The 25900-nt window shown below is 41.2% G+C and overlaps 1 protein-coding gene across 2 annotated transcripts; it reads right to left on the bottom strand.

Moving 5' to 3' along the window:
- Window positions 1-2791: 2791 nt before the first annotated feature.
- Window positions 2792-24871, bottom strand: chka (choline kinase alpha). Of its 2 annotated transcripts, XM_054619728.1 has the most exons (12): window positions 24382-24871; window positions 23678-23786; window positions 20470-20523; window positions 13302-13415; window positions 10571-10704; window positions 8528-8632; window positions 7912-7970; window positions 7735-7822; window positions 5265-5373; window positions 5078-5184; window positions 4900-4981; window positions 2792-2880 (listed from the first exon to the last, which is right to left on the bottom strand). In XM_054619728.1, exons 1-12 carry the CDS (start codon window positions 24615-24617, stop codon window positions 2821-2823), a joined length of 1257 nt encoding a protein of 418 aa, XP_054475703.1. In that variant the 5' UTR covers window positions 24618-24871; the 3' UTR covers window positions 2792-2820. The 2 variants fall into 2 exon arrangements, with proteins under 2 accessions (XP_054475703.1, XP_054475704.1); XM_054619729.1 differs by lacking the exons at window positions 23678-23786; window positions 24382-24871 and adding an exon at window positions 22986-23166.
- Between the last annotated feature and the right edge of the window lie 1029 nt (window positions 24872-25900).

Here is a 25900-nt window from a genome sequence, read left to right as displayed (position 1 = left end):
ACGGGTAAAATGGATGACATTCCAACAGCGCTTCAAATTTACGACTGGTCCAGTCTGCTTTGGTGCTCGGAGTGACTATATACGAACGCACCCTGTAAATGACTTGATCTGGTGAGGTAGAATTGAGCTAGTCTCAGGATGTTTTGGGTGAGAGAAAGCAGGAAACATTAGTCACAGTTCTCTCTGATTTGAAACAATCCAGAACTATAATCTCACTGCATAAGAGAAAGACTAAACGCTGAATTTACGAGATTGTTGATTAAGACTTTCACCATGCTACAGCAGACAATGCCCATAACATAAGCCAGTGTAGGTTTGACAAGTAAGATACAGCAAAAGCCATATTTGCTAAATGCCCCTTTATCAGCTGACGCTGCACCGAACCGCCTGTCCATCTCCCGTTCCATTTTACCCTCACTCGGGAATAAGATCCCGAGATACTTGAACTCCCTCGCTTGGGGCAGTGACTCCCTCCCAACCCAGAGGGTGCAATCCACCGTTTTCCGGAAGAGAACCATGGCCTCAGACTTGGAGGTACTGACTCTCATCCCGACCACTTCACACTCGGCTGTGAACCGCCCCAGTGTGTGCTGAAGGTCACGTTCTGAAGAAGCCAACAGAACCACATCATCTGCAAAAAGCAGGGATGTGATTCTGAGGTCCCCAAACCAGAAACTCTCCTCCCCCCGGCTGCGCCTTGAAATCCTGTCCATGAAAATCACAAACAGGATTGGTGACAATGGGCAGCCCTGGCGGAGGCCAACACGCACTGGGAACAAGCTCGACTTTGTGCCGAGTATCCGGACACAGCTCTCACTTTGGTCATACAAGGACCAAATGGCTCGTAGTAACCAACCAGGTACCCCATATTCCCGCAGTACCCCCCACAGGACTCCCCGAGGGACACGGTCGAAGGCCTTCTCCAAGTCCACAAAACATATGTAGACTGGATGAGCAAACTCCCATGCACCCTCCAACAGACCTGCAAGGGTAAAGAGTTGGTCCGCTGTTCCACGTCCAGGACGGAATCCGCATTGCTCCTCCTGAATCCGAGGTTCGACAATCGGACGGAGCCTCCTTTCCAGCACCCTGGAGTAAACTTTCCCGGGGAGGCTGAGCATTGTGATGCTCCTATAATTTGAGCACACTCTCCGGTCCCCCTTTTTGAAAATGGGAACCACCACCCCGGTCTGCCACTCCACAGGCACTGTACCCGACTTCCACGCGACAGTGAAGAGACGTGTCAACCAAGACAGCCCAACAATGTCCAGAGCCTTTAGCATCTCCGGTCGAATCTCATCCACTCCTGGCGCCTTGCCGCTGAAGAGCTTTTTAACTACCTCAACGACCTCCGCCAGGCATAGGACGAGTCTTCCCCTGAGTCTTCAGACTCTGCCTCTTCCACAGAGGACGTGTTGGTCGGGTTCAGGAGTTCCTCAAAGTGTTCTTTCCACCGCTTGACAATATCCCCAGTCCGGGTCTGCAGTTCTCCCCCTCTGCTGAGCACAGCCTGAGAAAAGCCCTGTTTTCCCCTTTCTGAGTCGTCTCACGGTTTGCCAGAACTTCCTTGAGGCCATTCGAAAGTCCTTCTCCATGGCCTCGCCAAACTCCTCCCACACCCGTGTTTTTGCCTCGGCAACCGCCGCAGCTGCAGCCCTTCTGGCCAACCGGTACCTGCCTTTTCTCCAACGTAGTAATGAAATATAAAAGTAAAAAAAGCGGTATAAATAAGGTCGGTTAGCTGTTTAGCAACACTTTCCCAGGATTATAAAGCATGACTGGAATGTCTATTTGGCTAAATGCAGATGCTAATACCCAATGTGTAAACCACACAGAGGTGTGGATGTCACAGTTTTTCATATTAATACCATAAACCTACCAAACTTCTGTCAGTAGAAATTTAACAGGTTATGAAAAGTCACAGCTGGACAGCGTAATCACATTATTAGTTGGAAAGCCACCAAGAACCAGACCTATTAGCAATGGCCATACCCGATGTTTGACATGTTAGATTTTGTTTTGGTGGAGTTTAACCAGCCGCCCAGAAAAAGGAACTTTTTTTTTTTTTAACCATTCACATACTTGAAAATATCACATAACCATATTTGCCCTGGCCGGAAGAAAATGTCAAACACAACATAAAAAAAGAAAAGAAAATCGACAGCAAGTATGTAATATCTACAAGTGTAGACACCACTCCAACCTGTCAATCAAGTCACGATTCAACCAGCAAACAAGCCGGCCCGTCAGTAACAGACAGGGCCAGGTCACTGGCACATTGAGGTCTATATATAATATACATAGTTAGCAACTGGCTGCTTCAGTGACCAGAAATCTACCAAGAGAAGTTCACATTTTGGTTATTTCCGTCTGAATACTTCCATAAGGGAATGACCAATACATATACATTGATGCAATGTCAACATTTGAAATCTATCTGTAACCCCCTCTCTCCTGCTCTAAACGTCACCCTTGTGTTAGTGATATGGTTTCGAACAAGGCAGAAGCGGAGAGCAGCTCTTACCAGCGATGGAGGTTAGTAAAAGTCAGTGTTTTTGTAATTTGTTTTAGTCAGGGGGAGGGGCTCTCTAGGCGTTACACAGTGTAAACTTTGAGCTGCAATGGATTTTGGGGGATTGGGGGCGTACCTTAAGTGCCTAGCCGAGTGATTTTTTTGGGGGCATTTGGTCAACACATCACCAACAGTAGCCAGCGAGGGAGCATAAGTAAAGCGTGGTGGGTGGAGTCTTCGTCAGCGCGCCGCCCCCGCCGCCGCCGCCCCCGGCTGAACGCGTCGGTCCATCCAATCATTTGGCTTCATTAGACCGCCCAGATCTTCTTCTGCTGGAAGTAGGCATCAAACCTGGCCTGGGCATACTCCTACAGAACAGTAGAGTACACATGAATATACATGTACACAAGCATCATTCTGAATCTCTCATACAATACTTTAATTGGAATTACATGTACTCAGTGTCACCATACATCTTCATCATCTTCATCGAGTCATACTCACCACTCTGCTGCTTCAAGTGTCTTTTGACCAGAAAGACTGTTTTCTTTCACTAATTCATTCCAACTGCTTTGACTTTTGCTGCTTTTTAAATCCCTGTTACTGCTTCCATCAATTAAACACTTCCTGCAGATGTCCAACAATAAAAGCTTGCCCACAAAGGGATGGGCTTTGAGCAATTGGAGGACTTTTAATGTGAGACATCCGTGCAGGAAGTTTTGAGTTTCATTGATGTTAGCGTAACAGCTTAAAACAGCTGCAAAGTGGAATCAATTGAGTAAAAGAATAGTGAGTCAGAGAAGCGTGTCTGTTGTTTAAAAACCAACTTCAAAATCAACTCTGTATGTTTTTTAGAAGTCAAATATTCAAACTCAAGACTCCATGTATTTTACACCTACATCATTTCATCAAATACACAACAAATGCACAACACATTTGTAAATATTATAGAGGTGTGCTGCATTTACATACAAATATCCCCATAGTGTAGCCTTGTCTACCTGCACTAGAATTTCAATAAAAGTTGACCATGGTTTGAACAGTGTGTGTGCACAGTACGAGTTTTAACTGACAGTTTAAGAGTAAATTAATGTTAAATATAAATGATCCCGAATTTAAACATCCAGGAAACTTTGGAGGAAGAGTTTCTATTAACAGCATCAAGAGAGATGCCTCTTAATAAAATATGATTCAATATATTTGTAAAACAGGAAGAAAGCAGCTGACTAAAGGCTGCAGCTTTTTAAGAATTCACAGTATGCAAAACAACCTGTAGTAGGTTTACTGTGTGAACAAACAGGCTCAGGAGAGCATTTCAATTTGAATCAGAGAATTGTATTAATCAAGAATGCAGACATGGGTTACTTTATGAGGCCATGTCATGATATTAAACTGAATGTAAGTAGTGGAGTGTATGAATTTATGATTTATCCTTAATAATAACATGCACATTAAACATATTTTAATATATTCATGGATACCATTAACATTGTTTTTTGAAAGTTTGCACGTATACAACATTATTGGACTTTTATATTCGCTGGTATTTATATAGTTCTCTTATTTTATTTATTGAATTGTTTTTTTTCCATTTAACATACACTCCCAAATGCCAGTTTGTGTATCTGTATACAACTATAATTCAATCCTTACTCATGGTGTAGCTCTCCTAATATTTCAATCAATAAAGTCTTATCTTGTGTATTCAGAATATTGTGTTTTTCAGGTATTTAAAGCCGGACTGCAGTTTCGACTTTCACAGCATATTTTGTAGAAGAATGTTCTAGCTGGGTGAAACGAGCGATTAGTATTTAATCCTGTTATGTCATCATATCTGAAAAAGAGTCCTTTTGTGTAAATAACCTAGAAGAGGATCACAGGCTTTGCTTATATTCTTACTTTGTTTAATTAGATTTTTTTAGTGGTACCCAACTCTAAGTATAGTGACAAAGATAACCTTTACACAGTAAATATTGACACTGCTCCTGTTGGTGTCTTAAACTGCCACGGTGTAGTATTTCCTCCTTGTTACATTAACATTTAAAGGTGTATGTGCTCTGTCTGGTCACCTGCTCCAAAGAAATATGGGGCAGTATTTCACCTCTACTGCTGGGTCCATGCAATATACAATTTACACTCATCAGTTATGAACTGTAACACTGCTATCTTGTTATCTTTACATGTGACGTTGGCCTAAAGTTTACATTAGACTACATTAAAAGACAGGTAGGGCCACGGCTAGTCTTAGTTGTCTTTGACATAACACTCTAACCTCTTCACAATCTGTTGAGAATGTTAGCTCGCTTTGAGAACGTTCTAAACTCAAATTCAGGCCACATCTTGCACATTGCACCTTCAAGTTTTAAGGTAACAAAACTTTTACTCACCAGGTATCCGAACTTGATGGTGGAGAGCCGGGCCTGGATGGTGGACCATAAGCCCCAAAAAAAGTGGGATGCCAGCGAGAACCTACAGTCCAAAAAGACACGGTCACTTTGATTTCTCCTTTCCTACTGTCTCGTACTGTGTCTGTTCACACACACCGTGTCCCACGTCTGAGCTCACCTGTTGACCTCCACGTGCAGCTCCTCCTTCAGCTTCATCTGGTCCTCTTCGCTCAGGTTGTCGAACCCCTGATCGGACTCCCGCAAGTAGCTTTCAATGAAGTGCAGCTGTGCAGAGACACGTTGAGTCAGCAACGGCACAAACCAAAATAAAATAAGACATTGGTGTGTTAGCGTATCATACACACCTGCTGGGCCTTGGTAGGATAGGCCTGAGCGTTCACTTTGAAGAAGGGAAACTCCTCAAAGCTGTAGTCATACATCCATTCACAGAAATGGTTGCCAATATCAAATCCCCTGCAAGGTTAACATAGAGACAGAGACACTGATGATGATGCTTTTACATGAATAAGAACTTTCTGACTGGCTTTGTGCTGCATAGTTCAACGTATCATGAAAGTTTGAGCTAATGGTATTTTTTTCCAATTGTGATGTCCAGTCAACTGCTCTGGAGCCCTTTGTTTTATGGGTTATTGGTATGTAAACACAGCTGATGCTGGTTCACTGTTTTCCACCCTATAGAGATTTTTGTAGGCCAACAGGAAGTTAGCATCGCACTGGTTCCCTCTACAAAGAGCAAACTGATTTTTCCATTGGAATATGGCTGAAAAAATTACTCTTAGCAAACAAACGTTTATTAAACTTGCAACTTTTGTTCAGCAAGTTAATCTTAAGTACATTTTTGCCAGATGGGGGCCCATGGTGTCAGACTTTGAGAACCCCTCGACCAAAGTATAGCCAACACTGCATCCTGACTACCACACTGCTAGAGCGTCTCAGCCTGTTTCAATTAAAAGCCTCCTCTTTCACTGTGAGCAACTATTTGGGGATTTACGGTAACCATCTATGATTTAGACCAGAACCAACGGACTGTAACACTTTAGCATGTTGGTTCCCACGCTGTTATCAAGAGCAGAGAATCAGAAATCATCCCACTGCTCAGAGGGAGTCTATGAACCGGACTCATCCCGTCTCTGTTTCCACATCCAGCTAATGTCAGCCAACGAGAGAAAAAAAAAAAAAAAAAAAACACACTATTTTTTGTTCTTCCTGCACATACATGATGGCATATGCTCACATGCTTGGTATGTGTGCCCATTGGTCGTTTGTGTACGAAGGGTCACGTGTTAGCTGTGCAACATATGAGGAGACTTAAAGGGGCCACGCTGGAGGGAGGCTGCAGGGGGGTGGGAGTGTTTCTGTTTGGTGTGTGTGCGGCGAGAGAGAGAGAGAAATGACCCGCTCAGGAATTCACACACCCAGGCGCTAAACACATCTGAAGTCCCTCCAAGGTTGATGAAAATAGGCGCTCCCTCACATGTAGGCCTACAACCCCATTGTTCTATTCCGTTCTAATCTGTCCTATTCCCAGATCTTTGTGCACGACTGTAGAGGAAATCCACTGCACCATCATCTCCGTCAGTGACACTGACAGTCCTGGATAAGGTTTTTTCCGTCGCCTCCATCCTGTGTGTCCCCATTGGCCTGCCAGATTCCAGTTACATAACAGCTGCAGTGAATATTTCAACACAGGGAGGTGGCCGTGAACCATGACTGCTCGCAAGAAATATAGATGGAACACAGAAACGATCCTGTGCTGCATTCTTTTCCCTCTCATTTCTCATCAGATTTTGTATCTTTTCTGGCTCAGTATTCTGGTTACTTCATCTCTCTCCGTCTCTCACTCTCTCTTCCACATTCTGCCTCCCATCCGCCCTTCTATCAGAGTTAGTTGGAAGGCAAAACACTGGCAAGAGGAGCAGTGACGCAGCAGAAGGAGATCAACTTTTCAGCATTGCCACTCGGTTTGGAGAGAGCGTTTGGATCAGACACTGGTGGATCGCTTTTTGTTTATATCATTAAACACACTCATAAATTATGTTAACTATTAAATAAATAAATCACAATGAAATAAATAATAATATGAATATATTGTGTAAAATAAATTAATGAAATAACATATCTATATATAAATAGTTATAATATTTAAGAAATTATTAAAAGTTATAATCAAATGTTATTTTCATAACATCAGTTTTATTTTAATTTCATAATAGACATATTTTGTTTATCTCAAATTGCTCTTTAAATGAATAAATATGAATATCAGCTTTATTGATCATGTACAGACATAGATACATATATACATAAAATTTCCTTTCTGCATTTAACCCATCCCTGAGGAGCAGTGTCCTTGATATCACATTTCATATTCACTTTTTATGACAGTGATGTCGGGACCAACAAAAGCTCACGTGTCAATAAGTATCTCTTTCCATTTGTTCCTTCTGAAGACATGCATTTTTAGAAACAGGTCATAAATATATCATTTATTTTCTTGTATTTCTTAAATTTTTTGAGGAATTTAATACAACAGCTGGGCACTGTAGTTTTTAGTAAATGTTAATCAAACAGGAGTACATAGTGCATATGTTGGGGACTACCTTCAAAAGCGGATAAAACACATTTAATACTTGTTCCCACTAATGAGAATTTCCAACAATTCACCCATGTGTGAATCACTGATATGTTTTTAGGCAAAAACAAAGCTCTATAGCACAGAGGAAGAAGATATATCATGCTTTGGATTTACAGAAGATACTTGTGATGACTAGGATCAACTCATTGAAATCCATGTTACAGCAGCTGCTGTCTTACCTGTAATTGTAGCTGCTGTACTCAAAGTCAATGAGCATCAGCTTCTGTTTGTCTGAACTCTGGCGGCCCTTCAGCAGCAGGACGTTTCCTGAAAAGGACACACACAAACGTTATTTTCTTGAACAATAAAAGCTATTGTACAGCAGATAGGGGGCCACCTGCATCCATATGTTTTACCTTCTTGACAGTCGTTGTGGCAGAACACTACAGGAGAGTGCGTGGACCCCAGAAGAGACCTGAACATACAAAAAGAGTAGATGATCAATCATCAGGGTTTAAAGAGCTCCTGATAGCTGTGTGCATCTTCATATAATGACCACAATGATCCCTATACACTATTATGAAGCTACAACATATTCTGGAGGTTCTATATCTGTCTTCATTAAGTCATTAAAACATTTGCAAATCGTCTTGGTAGGAACTCATGGAACTCTGCTCTGCTTGTCCGGATGCTTATATTTCTGCCTTTGTTGTGAAAGTTTCCCTGAGGCATGTGGACCTACACTTCTGTAGATTTTGTCCCATAACACCAAGTTTGGAAACTTTGTTTGGATTGTCATTACGTCAGTATTGCGGAATCTCTGTTTGAAAGAGGCTATAGTCAAATTGTGGGGACTAGCCTCCCTTTCGGAAATGCACATCCCCATACCATAAACCATTTTATTTTAGGCTCAGGTTAGGGTAAGGGTTAGGATGGTTATAGTTAGGGTTGGGGTCAGTCTCCAAGTAATTAACGTAAGTCTGTGTGATGTTCTCTAATGGATTGACAGTGTGTTTATGTGCGGCAGCATACTTGAGCATATCCATCTCCTTTGGCAGGTTGTAGCTGAGCAGGCGGTTGAAGCGACGCAGGTGTGACTCTCTGGTGAAGTTCAGCCTCATGACTTGGTTCAGGTACCTGGTGAGAGCATTACACACACATTAACCCCACCTTTTCACTGAGAAAACATAGGTGTCTTATCTGCCAAGTGACACACATTGAAGTCAAATTCACATGAAAATAAATGTTAAAGTCAACGTGAATCACTTATAAGCATGAGGCCATATGATAAGCTCTTTGTATTGATTACTGATTGTAAAAGCGAAAAAATGAGAGATAGTAAAATAACTATAATTTTTACAAATAGTGCTTATTGTAGTGAAACCAGCAGAAGTAGAGGTGCTAATAGTAGTAGTTTTAGTATAAATAAAGTAGTAGGATTGCCAGCTGTTGTAGTATTAGCACCAAAAATAGCAGTTGTTCATTATGTGTGCAGGTGCATAGAAGAGGAACGCAATGCATTGGAAATTCAGAAATATAACTTAGATCTGTATTCACAATTCTGCCACATTAAGAGCAGTAGCTTTATTTATATCATCATTACCGCTATTATCACGTAACCTCTATTTTCATGAGAACAACAAAAAGTATTGTCCAACTAGCTAGACATGATGAGGAGTCATTCACGAAAGTCATCTCAGTGACAACAGGCCACATTCAGGAACTACTATCAAGGTCATGATAAATAGTGTGATGCATAAGATTAACAGTACTCCTCCTAAGGCTGTACGACTCATTTTCATCATCATACGAAGATGAGAAAAAAAGGACAGAAACTGTAGGAAGACAGCAGAACGACCTGGTGTTCCTCATGAGTTTTGAATCAGTCAGAGGCTAAACAGCAGCTAGAACTCAGCACAGACCAGCACACACGGCTGTAGCGCACGTTGCTAGTTTACCGCTAACGGTTAGTCGGTATGAAGGCTGTTTGAGGAAGAAAAATGTCTTCTTCTTACAGATAAAACAATGAGTTTTCATGAACCCTCCATTTCTCATGTTAATACATCCTAGATTTGCTACAGTCTAGCTAGATATGTTTTAACCAGTAACTTGTGGTGGCTAATGTTAGCTAATGTTTGCAAACTAGCTAGATATTGCCATGTACCCCTATTTATACTGCTTTCATCATTTACCATCAATTAATCAGTAATGTCACTTGTGGCCACAACTATTGCTGTTCAACAATAGATACGAAGGTAAACTGTGAAAGTGGACTGATTTGTTGAGCATATGAGATAAACTAACTAACAAGAGTAGTTTTTCTGGTACTCAGCCTGGGTCCACTTGCTGTTGGTCTACTTAGCTTCCAAGGCCAAGCTGCTCCAGCTGAGGAATTTTAACACACCTACAAACCAAATCCTGGTCAGATTTGTCTGTGGCTCCAAAGCTTTGCTTCTTTTCAAATTCTCTCACAGGTCAAAAAAAATAAAATGCTACCACTAGACAAAATATTACAGTCCACATTATAGGGAATCCTGCTTTTATCTTTTGTAAGTTCTGCCAAATTAAATTAAATCACCAACAAATTCCAGAAGAATTCCAGTTACAGTTTTTCGTGTCATGGAAATTTACTGTCACAGGGGGGGACAAATGAGTAATTTTTGTATTACATAATACAGGAAATGATAAACCAGGAGGTATCTTCACAGAAATTCAGCAGAACTGGACAATGGACTTTACCACCACACGCTGACAAATAGTGTGCAATATAAACCTTGCAAACCCCCAACAAATGAACTTGCAAGTAATTAAAACAAAGTACATTATGATAAGACAGCTGTCGATAAGTAATCAGTGACGCAACTTGCTATCCTAGGATACAAAAACCTCCAGTCACATACTGTGGACCTGATTTTCAAAACTGCTAAGTCTCTCATTTGAAACTGCTTTTCATGTGGACTTATTTGAAGAATGGTGTTTTACTAAATATAGATGAGACAGACAAGATGGGGCAGGATAGGAAAAGTTGGGCTGGGATAGGTCAGGGCTCGACAAGGCAAAGTTTAAATGACTTACTTGTCCATAGTCCCAAACAGCCACTTGGGTTCCTTGTTGAAGGGCATCCTCATCGCATGAAACTTGGCCATCTTCTCTGCAACCTCTGCTGAGATGCTGGGGTGGCTCAACTCACAGGTGTCCAGTTTACGACTCTGTCAACACGATAACATAAATGGCTTATTCATACAGTAAGCTCTTTTTAAGTTGCACTAAGCTATAACTATTGGCCTAAATCATAAAATGGGTTAATACAGAAACATTTAAAATGCAATAAAACCCACAGATTCAAATTTTTTACTAAAATTATACCCAAACTGAAATATGGATCTGGTCTTAAGCAGCCCAGATCAGCCCGGTTGGTAAATATGAGGAGACTGTGTGCAGTATACTGATGTTGTGAAATACCACATGATATCCCTGTGTTTAAGTCCAGCTGTCTAGACGTAAGTTTATACGATTGTATTTCTGCCAGGACAATCATGCGTTCGCTCCTGTGTGTCTCTGTGTGTCTTTGTGTGTATTTGTGTGTGTGTGATTTTGTGCATCTGTCTGTGAGTGAGTGTGCACATCTGTGTCTGTCCATGACTAATCTTGCATTCTGCTGCAGTAAACTGCATAATATTTTGGGTGGTCTGTTATGGCTGCATGCTCAAGGACCTCTCATGGTTGTGTTGACTCACACTTTCAGGTTCCAGGTTCCAGTTTCAGTCCGGGGGGCAGACACACTCACCACTTTCAAGAGCAGGCTTAAGACCTTCCTTTTTGATAGCGCTTATAGTTAGGGCTGGTTCAGGTTCGCCTGGTCCAGCCCCTAGATATGCTGCTATATGCCTAGACAGCCGGGGGACTACCTAGGATACGCTGAGCTCCTCTCTCCTCTTCTCTCCCTCCTTCTTTATGTATTAATCTCCTATTTATGCACATTACTGATTTTGCTTCTTCCCCGGAGTTCTTGTGCTTTCTCGCCTCGCAGGTTCCCAGGAATCGGGGTTATATTTGGACTGTCATCGTGCCACCGACTGAGGCCCTGCTGACACCCACTACTACTACCACTATCATTATTAGTCACATTACTATTATTATTGCCTGTACTATTACGCTTATTGACTTGCTTCTACCCTGGAGTCTTTGTGCTTTCTCGCTTCGCAGGCTTCTATAAATCGTGGCTGTACCTGGACCGTGGATGTGCATCCTGCTACGGCCCTGCTGACACCGACTGCTACCACCATTATTATTATTACTAGTCACATTACTATTACTATTACCTGTACCATTAAGCATTTTAGCTTTACTTCCACCCTGAAGCCCTTTTGCTTTCTCGTTCTGCAGGTTTCCATGAAACGTTGTGGTACCTGGACCGTAGTCGTGCCTCCTGCTGTGAGCCGACTGACACCCACTGCTACTTCGATTATTATTATTAGTCACATTACTATCCCTATTTTCATGGCTATAATTCTACTGTAATAATTGCTGCTGTTATTATATGTAGTCTTATTATATGAATCATTCATGTCATATACATTGAATGTGTTGTATCTAAGAACTGTTATGCTGCTCATTCTGTACACATGACATCTATTGCATTCTGTCCATCCTGGGAGAAGGATCCCTCCTCTGTCGTTCTCCCATAGGTTTCTTCCTTTTTTCTCCCTGTTAAAGGGGTTTTTTAGGGGAGTTTTTCCTGTGCCGATGTGAGGGAAGGACAGAGGATGTCGCATGTGCACAGATTGTAAAGCCCTCTGAGGCAAATTTGTAATTTGTGATTCTGGGCTATACAAAATAAACTGAATTGAATTGAATTGAACTTTCTTCTTCTGTTAACACAGCTGAGTGCATGGCCGACCCCAAGCAGCTACTCTGTGGTTAGAGACACAGTGACGGGGAAAGAGTTTGCTAATTTAAGTGATTTGGATGGTGTGTTTGGCTAATGGCTAACGGAACTGCTTTTGTATAATTGTATCGAGGGCTATCAATTTCCTGCAGCACACCCTTTTTCAGACAAGATTACATGAATCTATTTAACTAACTTGCCGCTGGTTTTTCATAGTTGAACGATCGCTGCACGATGTCAACTGAGGTCAAAATGATTTTCTTCCAAGGGTAGAATGAATTGTGTAACACAGTACTGTTTGACTGCTGAAGAGCAGATGTTTTATGGTTTATTCATTCACTCTGATCATTGATCACCGATGCATCATTGAACAGTACAGCACACACAAACACACATGCAAACTGTGCTGTAACATGCATTCCACATGCCTAACCATGCCGAATTCAAATCCCAACACTACAAATAACTGCCACCCTGCAGATGAACTCAGGTTGCAACCAACGATTATGTAAGGATTGTTTTTTTAATAAATCGGTTAATTTAACGACTAAATTATTCATTATTCTAAGATAGTTTTTTTTAATACATTGTATTATAATACATTCGAATTAAGTCAGGAACTATCTGATTAAAGAATCCTGTCAGTAAGATTTCTAATGTGATCAGATATGCATAGCTAGATTGAATGTCTGATCAGTATTACTTAGATACTTGGCCTTCATTTTAAAGATTTGAGGTTCGCTTCCCAGCCCTTTATGTACAGAACAATACCACAATATAAAAAAACTCAAGAATTACGTAATCATCGCCCCTCACGGCGTTCCTATATTTTTGTCCACCCCTGTTCAAAATGATCCCACAGCATATACAAGTAAACATATGCAAAGAGATGTGTATATAAACAACATGTTGACTTACAGGGACATACTGCTCCAGTCGGCCCTGAGGGAAAATACCATAGAGCTTAGGTCCCAGCTCCCTCTCCGCCAAGATGGCGAACATCACACTCTCCAACACCATGGCCTCCGCACCCTGAAAACACACAACAGTTAAGAAACAGCATACAAGTTTAAAGCATGAGAGACTTTACCCATCAGTGCTGTCAAATGCAATAAGAACAGAAGGAGAAATTAGCTTTTTCTGATCACCGTGTCTGAAAACATGAATGTTAGATTGAGGTGTGGATTGGGAGTCACGAAAGAAACAATTCTGTTGTCAGCCCGGTTCAGACAGTTAATCTGTAACAGAGTTTAGTTCATGTTCAAGTAAAGACTCTTTTGAGCAGAGGTCTCCAACCATTTCCCAAATGTATTCAATTTCTGATTCGATATGGGATATTTTAATTACAATACCAATTTTGAAATATGAAAAAGGTTCTCAAAAAACTAATGTTGTAAATTGTACGAGGACAAGTGGTCTGGTTTACTGGTAGAGGCATCGAAATTAATTTGAGAGGGTTTCACAACCAGTTGAAGGTTCATCATACTAACTTCAATTTTAATGTTTGGAGATTTCCCTACCAGATTACACCTCAATTTTGCACATTTTACACAAAGCTTTTCTGTTGTCTAGCTCTTCATAGCTTTTAAGTCCAAAATGCAACCGGACATCTGTGTTCAGTCTTGGCCGTGCCTTCAGGGGAGCAGCTCCCTGCATGTTTTTGATACAACTGAGGTTTGCTAGTCTCAAATGGCCAGATCCAGTTTGCGCTGGTGGCATGAGGCTAACTGAGTTTAAGCTTCACTCATCCAAGGGAAAAGGCAGGCATTATAAGAACACTATCTGGATTTTATGAATCATTATAGGATCATTCAAATTTGAAATAGAAAATTGATTGTTTAAAACCCAGCCAGGTTTACGGAGATACGGAGGATGATGAAAATCTTAAGGACTATATTTTTCAAATTTTTGTTCCTTCTGCATAGAAAAAGGATTACAAGGCCTTAGTGTTAATAGCTATTATTTTAGTCCGACATTTAAACTATAACAGTGTGTAAGCACTTTAATAAGAATGCTGTGCATCCAGATCTGAATGGAAAGGAGAGGGATGGGTGAGTCTGAAAGAGGAAAGCTGTGGTTAGGGGTTAGTAGGGTCTGCCTGTCAGAGAGGAGAACACAAGAGGTGGATTCAAACTCCCTGGAGGAGTTGGCCCTGTCAGAGCAACCAGTTACAGCAGAAGCTCCTGAAGCAGAGGACGGCCTCGTCTTTCCCCCTTTATCTAAGGGACACACAAAAACACATGTAGCCTGGAGCCCAACAGGGGGCTCAAGGTCGGCTGGGAAAAACCTTGCTCTCATACCAACACAAACATGTGGCCCCGTAGCCCGAAACACTAAATATGTGTGCTGGCTTCTCACCGACTTGCTTCTGATTCACTCTATTGTGTGGAGAAGACAGAAAGCCCGGGCTTCTCACCAAATAGGCAGCAGGTCATTAGCAGTGAAAAAACTCAGACTGTGGGAAACTGAAGCTCGGGTTGGTGGAGCTGTAGTTTAATAGCATGTCCTGGGGCCAGAATCGCAATGAAGAGTCGAGTGGATTCAAGGTTTTTTGATAAAGTGATGTTAAACCAAAGTAAATGATCACTTGCTAGTTCAATTTAAACTGAAATACTAGCTGGTACACTAGCAGGCAGCTAGCTAGCAAACACATTCTTTACATTCTTTATATTTCTATTCATGTTTCGACTAGAGTTCCTTAGAAAAGCCTGCCTAAAATGTTCTCCAGAAAAGTTCCTTCTTGGTTTAACAACTGCCTCTGGATCAGTTCTGCCTTGTTTTTAGACCAATTAGCGTCTCAAAATGCTAGACTGGAATTGCGAATCGACGTGTGCAACTTGATTGTACAAGTAGCCAGTTTACAAGCTCATCTTTAACCAATCAAAAGTGAAATAAGCATCATACGATAGCCGATTGGTTGGTTTCTTCTGCTCCCAACACAGACTTTTTACCTGCAACCAAAGCCTTCTCCAAAGTGACACTATTCGGACTACTCGGAAGTTAAAACCAAAACGCTTCTGATACCAAAATATTTTCCAACTGAACAACATATGAATGCAGAAGCTGTTTATAGAGATTGATGTATCAGTATAACGTATTGCTATCTTGACCCTCTGAAGTGAATAACCTTCAGATAAACGGCTGCAGAGACAGATATTTGGATCTAAGCACTGGAGTCTTTGGCTACCAGCCAGGGAATGTGCTTCACGCTGAGTGTCCAGCAGGAAGCCAACCCAAGGGAAACAATACCGCCTGCTTAGTGGCCTCCTAGATGTCATATTTCCCAAAACAAAACTGTACTGCTCCATCTACAAAGACACTCAGTACTGATTTCTTACTGTAAGAGACACTGGTATGAAGTTTTCATTACGAGTTAAAATTTTTAAAACGTGGCAGGAAGTGGTGAGTTATAAACATTAAATCGATACCATGATATGACACTACATATTGTGAAAAGTTAAGTGATGTCATTTTCTAAACTTACCACTCTGTTCTAGCTGTACTATTATTAGCCTTTACCCCCCTATAAAAATCTCATTGTGTAAGCACCACTAGTCAACCAGGACAATAACATTGCAAATCAAAATGTAGGTATTTTGCCTAAAAGGTGTAGTGGTTAGCACTGTTGCCTCACAGCAAGAGGGGCCCGGGTTCAATTCCCGGGCTAAACAACCTTCTGTGTGGAGTTTGCATGTTCTCCCCGTGTCAGCGTGGGTTCTCTCCGGGTTCTCCGGTTTCCTCCCACAGTCCAAAGACATGCAGCTTAGGTTAATTGAAGACTCTAAATTGCCCGTAGGTGTGAATGTGAGTGTGAATGGTTGTCTGTCTATATATGTCAGCCCTGCGACAGACTGGCGACCTGTCCAGGGTGTACCCTGCCTTCGCCCATTGACAGCGGAGATCGGTTCCAGCACCCCTGCGACCCTTAACTGGATAAGCAGGTTACGGAAAATGGATGGATGGATGGTCTTAATATCTCCCAGCCCTAGCTGCAACTAACAATAGATGTCATTATGGGTTAACTAGCAACCAGCTAGCTACTAGCCACTTAGCCATCGCCAAACTTATGATTCTCATAATTCTGTTTACTTGTGCTTGTTCTGTTTTGCTGGTTGTCTTTATGGGTATGTTTCTTGTTCGCAGGTCTCTCTTTGAGAAAGCGATGTTAATCTCAATGAGACTGCCTGATTAATTAAAGAAGAGATAAATATCAAACAAAAAATGATTCCCAGGGCATGTGTTTAGATAATACTCTCCGTCGTCATGTAACGCCGTATCTGCGGAATGCTGATCAGATGTGCTCTTAAATCTCCAATGTGAATTACCCAAATTACCATAATCATCTTGACACACATACTGACAGACAACACACCATCTGGCAGCCTGTGAGTAAAGACTACAGTCTGACTATTAGAAGACAGGGCTGTACAATCACTTTGATTGAAAACTATAATAGATCACATAAGATAAACCAATGTAGCACAATAAAACTGTAATGATATTGAAATCATTAAAGCCCCTAAAAACTTAGCTTCAAAGCTGAAGTGTCTTAAACTTGCATTCTCTCTACTGTCCATCAGGGGGCGACTCCTCTGGTTGTATAGAAGTCTATGAGAAAATGACTCTACTTCTCTCTTGATTTATTCCTTCAGTAAACATTGTAAACATGAGTTTATGGTCTCAATCTCTAGTTTCAAGTCTTCTTCAATACAGCATGATGTTCATTTAGTAAATGATGGTCCATTTAGAGTCAAATAGAACATAAAGAGGTATGCTTTAGGGCGGGGCTACCTTGTGATTGACATGTCTCCACAAGAGACGTATCAGTGACAAGATGTAGACGGTAGGAGCAGCTCACTTTGAGCTTCATAACAGCTCTTCAGAAACCTATGTGTGAAGTCACGAAGACTACATCCATATTCTATACCGTCAATGGACCAAACTGGATGCTTCAGTGGACGCCATGTGTTTGTTTGATTTTTCTCTTTCTCTCCCAGACAAGTCCTTTTCTTTGACTCGTTCAAAAGTTAATCATCAACAACCGATGTCAAAACACAGAAGATTTTCGACATTCATAAAGAAGAGCACGTCCCTCACACTGTTTCCTGACAGGAAACAGAAGCTTCCGCCTGTAAATCTCAATACACTTTTTGAATGAATAGGAGGCCCCCAGTCTGACAGCTGATGTAGTTCTCTCTGTGAGCATACTCTCTCTGGATATTTGATTGCATTAGAATCTAAACTGCTACACCGGCGGCCGGCCTCAGAGCAAAGCAGCAGGTGCTCTATGCACTTCCAAAAAGCTTATCTGCTCTGTTGTTGTGTGTGTCAACAAACCTGTATGAGGGTAGGTCATTAAGTACAAACCGCTTGCATCCATCTGAACTGAACCAGTATGACACATTTATCTGTCTGCAGGTGAAATGGTGTAAAATAACAGCGATAATGAATTGGATAAATACATTTTGTTACTTAACAAACAGCCAGCAATCAACTTGCCGATATGTGTTGAAATTTTATTGGAAATAATGCCATGGAAATGTACATTATCCTGAATTTATTGAGACAAAGGATGTAAGAAGTGGAGACAATTGGTATTAGAAATAAAGTCATGTCTCTTACATGAGCTTGATTTAATTAAAGGCGTGATTCTCTCTCAGAATTTATATCTAAAGTATATCTGACGTGTACTATTTGCTGTGACGTGTGAATTATCCCCACAGAGATTAACACGGTGACGTGCTGTATAATCCTTAATAGGATTTACTTTGACCAGACAGCATTGTTAGAGAAGGTGATCCTCAGATCCTGGGTCAACTCTGCTTTAGCCTCAATGCTTGCTGCTGGGTTTAGAGGGAAGGGAAGCTGCTGCAAGCAGCAATAGCTAACAGGCCGATGACCTCAGCTCCATCACATGACAGGGAGCTGTGACTCGCAACGTGAGGGTGAGGGGTCGTCGTGACGCGGTGCATGGTAAAGGAATTTCTAGGTCACTGGGGACGAGGCTTCAGGGAGTGCTTCAGGCTGCCAGCGGCGACTCCCTGAACATACCATGTTAATGTTGCTGTAGATTCTTTTAAAAGCCTTCTGTGGACACTTCTCGCTTTTACGGTCTTGTGTTCCAAATGGAATTTCTTCAGTTGAACTTAAAATTAAGTGTATTTTCAAGGGAGACACTTCAGTTGAATAGGGTGAATAATGAAAATGGAGATATTGCCATGAAACGTCCCATGTTGATTACTTACATTAAGACAATTGTTTTTTATATCACAAGTTTTCTGAAAATGTATGCAAATTAAACATCATCTTAATGAAAAACGTTCTAATTTGCATTCATTTTCTGAACAGATCTAAAACAGAACATTCGATAAGGTTCAAAATATCCTCTTTCATTTTGTCAACATAATAGAGTCAGATGTTTTTACAAGGAGAACTTGGGACATATCTTTGTATCACTCCATAAACCAGAAGAAAATGTCAACAGTGATAAAAAAAACTATTTTCTCCATGTTTTCAGTAATAAAATATTGTAAAAATCAGGCTATGAATGATCTATGAAAAAACCCCTCTGTGAAAACCTTTAGAATACAGATAGGAATGAAACTGTAAAGTGTGTTGTATGTAAGTGATACTGAAGTGAAGATTTCTGGATCTGAGTCTGAGAAAAAACTAATTTAGAGAAAACGGATTTTAAAGATATGTTACATTACATTACAGTAATTTAGCAGACGCTTTTATCCAAAGCGACTTACAGGAAGTGTATTCAACATAGGTATTCAAGAGAACTACTAGTCACCAGAAGTCATAAGTGCATCTCCTTTCTTAAACAAGCATCTTAAAGCATAAACCAGAGCAAAAGTATAGTGCAGAGGCAAATTACTACGAAAACAATAATTGCAACAGACTAATACGAATACAATAAGTGCTACAAACTACTACGAATAGGATAAGTGCAGTAAACGAATACGAATTCAATAAGTGCACCGAACTGATACGAATACAGTAAGTGCTATTGATCACTCAAATGGGTACTTATTGTAAATAAACCTCCATATGTATATCAAGTTTTTATGACTCATCTTTGCATGCAAGTCTCTTCATCAGAAGAATGTCCAATGTTCCCAAACAAGAAGAGCAACTCATGGTTTCTACACATGTGGGTTCTGATGACTTGATAGCAGAATCTGATCTCCAGTGGAATGTCATGTTTTGTTGAAGAGAATTTAATCAAAGAATTCATCATATCAAAGTCCTTTTCTTTCTTTCACCTTATCACTAACTTTGACTTTATTCAACACTCTTTCCTAAGAAACTTTAAGAAAGAGTCAAGCTTGTTGAGCAGGGAGTGAACAGTGTGTCTAAGCAGGGAGTGAACAGAGTATACATCAAATACATAGAGCAACTGATCATTAGTGCTCGGCTCCTTCTGAACCTCTATATGTTTTGTTAAATTACAGACATTTTGAAGACACTACAGGTGAATATGGTAAAATTAACTAATTGATATCAGCATGAAATTTCACCAGTTGATTACTTAAATTAGGAAAATAGTATTTAAAGTTTTCTGAAACGTTATGTTTAAATATGCAAATAAGGCATTATCTAATGGTAACTTTTGATGAATTTAGGAGAAATCTACAGACGCGAATAGGCAAAGTAGTGAAATAAATGTTTCCTTTTTAATAGACTGAAAAAGTACGTGTTATAGAAGCAAATTAGCCCAAAATTGACCAGTGCAGGAAAACACTGTTTCTGCACTGGTCAATCAGGTTTCTTTATATAAACTGCCTTCACTGAATGAAATCAGTGAATGTAGCAACTCAGTTCTTACAGTCATGCTCTGCTAGAGGTCAGTAAGTGGAAACAGGTGTTATATGGAATCTGAACAGACCCGAAAAACTGGTGCCTCAGGATTTCAGAAGACTGTGTGAGAGCAGAGTAAAAACCCACCCTGACACAGAGTTCAACTCCAGTGAAGAGTAGAACTTAGGGAAGCAAAAGAATGTTTTCACACATCAGGGGAGCTGTTGAGTGGATGGACACCGGGCAACACTCCGGACAGAGGAGCAAATCATCAGTTACTTACTTGGAAGTGATTTTCTTTGTTTGACTGTCGGGAATCCCCTTTATTACAGGACATCTATCAACAAAAGAAAAAGGAAAGAACTATCCGTGAATACATGTGAAGCCGTCCACCAGTGTTCAACATCCAAACCTAGCCACGCCTGCAGGGCAGATAGTACAGTATGAGTTCAAACACACACCGGGTGTTTTGGGTGTGACTGTGCAGGGGATTGGTGGGACTAGCTGTTGGGCTGCTAAGCGGAGCGGTGATAGAGATCAGATAGTGTCGAACACGCGGGAGTTAACTCAGATAGGATGCAACCATATCCTACAGCTAAATACTAAAGCTGTCAGTTGTGACATTTTACTGTGGATATAGCCTTTTACATAATGAGGATGTAACGAGTGTGAGCGCGCAGTTTGGAAACGGAAGTACGGCAGAGTGCAATAGCTTGTCAAGCTTATAAGAACATTAACCAGCAAAGATGGAAAATGCAACCTAAACACATGGACTTTAAGATTTGTGTTTCAGTGAGTTGGTAGGAAATATTAGTAAGTGGCCCTACATTAAGTATCCAGATATAAACATGTATTTGGTGGAAAAAACTAGCGCTGAGTGATTACTAGCTACAAGTCGAGTCATTTGTGCTACAAGTCGAGTCATTACTAGCTACAAGTCGAGTCATTACTAGCTACAAGTCGAGTCATTACTAGCTACAAGTCAAGTCCTTTGTGCTACAAGTCGAGTCATTACTAGCTACATATCAAGACATTATGAACTACAAGTCGAGTCATTACTAGCTACAAGTCGAGACATTACGAGCTACAAGTCGAGTCATTTGTGCTACAAGTCGAGTCATTACTAGCTACATATCAAGACATTATGAACTACATATCAAGACATTATGAACTACAAGTCGAGTCATTACTAGCTACAAGTCGAGTCATTACTAACTACAAGTCGAGTCATTACTAGCTACATATCAAGACATTATGAACTACATATCAAGACATTATGAACTACAAGTCGAGTCATTACTAGCTACAAGTCGAGTCATTACTAACTACAAGTCGAGTCATTACTAGCTACAATGTCAAACACCATGACATAGACTCAGATGTTTGTCTTGATTCACTTTTAAAATGGCCGCTTTAAACAGTCCAGTTGTCGTCAACATGTTTAATAACAAGCATGCCATGGACACCGCCGATGTCTCAGCTGATGCGTCATGGTGAACATGTAGGTGTCCTTTATCAGTTTTAAATATGTGTGTTTATTATCTACCAACGATTTACTTTAGTTACTATAAGCAATCACGGACGCATTCAGCTAAAAGCCACCAGTTAACACGGTTACTGGTTAAACTGAAACACCTGTTGCTCTGAAAAGGTCGCAATTCCTCTCAGAATTTCTGAAGAACTTGAGCCCATTCTGAAAAACGAACATGCAATAACCAGATATTCAGAGGCTGTTAACAGTTTTAATTCAACGTTTAAAGCTCGCCAACTCATCTGGATGGCCCGGAATGTTTGTTTTTTTGATGGCAAGGGCTGTAAAATGGTCTATTTTAGCCAGGGGGTAAAGTATCTATTTATTTATTATTACAATCACCCAACATGCTATTCACATATCTTCATTACTGAGAAACGCGGCCTCCAGTGCAGTTAGGCTTTGTTTAATCATTAGTTGGTGCACTCTGACAGGGACATAGACCTCCTAAATCATATTAGCTTTTTTGATCAGACATCACTAATTCCTGAGAGGCGCTACTGTCCTGATGGAGACCGCCACAGTTACCTTGGTGAAGGACGCAGTGCGTTCGCTCTCTCTTGGACGTCCCCAGCAATAAAAGCTGTTGTTAGCTTTTATTGCACGGTCTTTAGTTAATGCTTAATGCAGGATTCATTAGGCTGATTTTAAGGATGAGGGAGCAGCAGGAGAGGACAATATCACTGCGTCTTTTGTTTTTGATTTAGTTTTTATGTGTCGCTGGGGATGAAGCAAACGGCATGTAGAAGATCAGTATGTGTCGTTTTCCTTGGAAGCCCTTGAACTCCTGTAGCTCAATATGAAGGAGCTGGTGCCCCAACCGGCTTATCTTTGTAGCTCTGTTACACTTAGCAATACTGGGACGGTGAACTCTGGACAGTCCAGCCACATCATCTCTATCTCTCTGTGCTAGCACCGCCGAGCTGCGAGGAGATACATTATCTATCCATTTTAGTGCAAGCTGTGAAGCAACAAAACGACAAAATGCACACACTTGACTTTTCTCATCGCGGTTTTTCTTCCTCGGGGGCCGCGAAAAAATGTGCCGAGTCACTTTAAAAGAAAAAAAAATGCTGACTTCTTGACGTTTAGGAATCACGAGGCAGGGATTTTTTAGAGAAGAAAGGAGACAGACAGGAGAGGTGTTTTTCGGCGCTCGGGTCGCTCCCTGCATACTGTATATTCCCAGACGGGTGTTGTGCTGCATGAGTCAGTGTGTGAGTTTGGCCTTTGTATTAGGCTGAGATTTCAGGGATCTCATACTGTACCGTGTTTTTTGGTGGGTTCACCTGGGAACAAGAGTACCCAGGAGGGCACACTCCTTTGGGAAGCCTACGGCAAAGAACACATGCATGTACAGCCATGGGGGTACATCATCATGTACAACAATGGCTAACACGCGCGCACACACATACACACACACACACACAAAAGCATATGAGCTGCAGACGCGCGCACACACACACAACAAGCTCTGGGGGCGACACGGTCACATCACACAGTTGTATGTTTTATCTTTGTTGTTTGATTTATGTGATTATCAGCTCATATGGACCTTTGACCCTGGTTAAATGAGTCATCTCTCTGATAAAAGTCAAACATTTTTACAGGAAGTAAAAAAAAAAAAGGTGTGCTGTTCTTACTTTTCTGCTGTGTGTGCCGTGTGGACAGCTGGTGTCCACGTTTACTTCCTGTTGGCCTATGTCATTCACATAAACCACAACAGGAAAGAAACTGGGACACATCTTACAACTGTAAAATGATCTATAGCAGCACTTATCTTCATTAAAAAAAGAAAACTTTAACAATTAGACTAATATCTGCTAACCACTGAGGGAAAGTAGTTTCTACCACACGACAACACATCCTCGTGAAGAGTCTGGCTTACTTGTAGCTATCTTTTTCTTTTTTTCTTTAAAACAACACGATTTAAGAAAGTGATAAGAGATGTGGCTCCCACCTGCAGGATGGCCCCATAGAGGCGCAGCAGGACGTTCCTGGGCTCGTCCCCAACAGTGTCCACGCTGTCGGGGAGGCTGCACAGGAAGAGCTTGTTGCTCAGACCACCCCTGTGGGGACAGAGGAGACGGTGGGACATCGTTACACGTAGATGTGGCCTCAAAAAAAAAGGCCCTTTGGGAGTACTCTCTTTAACGTGCTCTCTGAGCTCAGGATGATAGGAAAAACAGTAATAGAATAGGATGCATTACAGTCTCACATTACCTGGCTCAACTAATGGCTGTAAACCCTTAATCCCTTACATAAATTGTTGTCAAAGGTTTGGAGGCCAGATGTCGCACCACAGTAAATCATTTCATAAGAATTAAAGCAGCAGATTTTAGAAAACAAGCTTAAGAGATTTAGAATTGAAAAAAGTACCAAAATGGCAGCCCAAGTATAATAATAATAATAATAATAACAATAATACAAATATCTATTATTGGCCTCGCAATGTCCCACAACACCGTTTTAAAATGAGATATATGTATCTGAACACAACTAGGCCTACTATAGCAATAACCTACACCATCCTTATTTTGGGCGGGTTCGCCCTTTAACGGTTTACATCACGAGACCAGATGGAATATAACAGCAGTCTTATTACTCTAGCTTCCACCAACCGGAGGCCCATTCACACCCAACAAGCCAGTGAACACATCGTACCGTATGATGGTGATATGGAACTCGTCCTTGGCCAGGCCCTTCCACGCTCCGTGGAGGAACTCTCTGCACCACAGATAAGCCTTGCGCTGGGTGTCCAGGTCGGGCTGGTCGAACTGGATCAGCTCGTTGCAGTCCTCCTCGACGTCGGGCTGGACCTGCAGCGCGTTCTCGGTCACCAGAATACCCAGCGACATGGAGGGGGAGGAAGAAACCCCGTTGATAAATTTGGTTTTCATTTTGGTTCTTAAAAGAATAAAGAAAACCTCAAATATTCTGAGTTGAACACCCAAGCTGAGCGATTAAGCGTCTGGTTATCCTCGGGCTTGTGTCGCAGTCGAGGATTTATGGTTATTCGGGCTACAAATTATTTTTTTCTCAACAAAGTGTTGTTTCCTTATCTCTTTATTTTTTCGTTGGTGGAATGCGAAGTGTCGCTCCGGCGTCGTTGAGAAGTACCGGGGGACCGGCTGAAGGAGTCACCGCTTACTGGAGAAGGAATGAATTAAGTATGAGGGAGTCGTCGCTTTACAAGGGGAAGTGGCAGGGCTAGGAAGCGGGGGGGGGGGGGGGGGGGCTCGATAGCGGCACGTAACGCTACCTAGCCCCTTCTCCCGACCTCATTGGTTAGCTCGGACGCAGCCCCTCAGGACCAAAACAAACCCGGCGGTGCATTCAGGGGCTATCCGACAGACTACCACAGAGGAATTCTGATGTTAGTAGAGACAATGAACCCACATTTCATTGGATTTTGATGTGAATTTAATTTAAAGAATATATCAAGACTCTCAAACTTATAAACACTAACAAAAGTGATAAACTGTCAAAATGTGTGGTGACCACTTTAAAGAAGAAGGTATTTTGTCTGATAATGTTTGGTATTTCATTCCAATTCAATTTTTTTAATGGTCATTATATTTTTTATGTTATTTATTCAAAATCATATCCTTGTTTCTCTGAACCATTACGTGTTGTCCGTTTACTTTTGAATGTGTTTTTAATAAAGGTGTAATGTAAAAAAAAAGGATGTGAAACCTAGTTTTGTATCGCTCACGAACGCATAGCGGCTCTATTGCACAATAGTCTAAACTGAGCAGTAGCTATTTAAGTGTTGGCTTTGCGTGGCTGGAATTGCACCTGAACCACGTCAGTCAATGTAGGCTCCACAGAAACGCCCTAGCCCTCAGGGATACAGTGCCCTCCAGAATTATTGGCACCCTTTAGTAAAAATAAGAAAAACGAGATGCGAAAGAAAATCTTTATTGTTTATCCTCATGATCTTCCATTCAAAAATATTCACAAAAATGTAACCTTTAACTGAAGAAACATAATTGAAAGAAACATTAAATTCTTATCATGAAACAAATATTTTTCTCAAAAATATATGTGCCACAATTATTGGCACCCCTTCATTTAATATTTTGTGCAGCCTCCCTTTGCCAAGATAACAGTTCTGAGTCTTCTCCTATAATGCGTGATGAGGTTGGTGAACACATGGCACTGGATCTGAGACCAGTCCTCC

This window comes from Anoplopoma fimbria, chromosome 19 (genome assembly GCF_027596085.1).
Source record: "Anoplopoma fimbria isolate UVic2021 breed Golden Eagle Sablefish chromosome 19, Afim_UVic_2022, whole genome shotgun sequence".
NCBI lineage: Eukaryota > Metazoa > Chordata > Actinopteri > Perciformes > Anoplopomatidae > Anoplopoma > Anoplopoma fimbria.
Note: the sequence above shows the minus strand (reverse complement) of the source record. Positions and strands in the feature narration are given on the sequence as shown.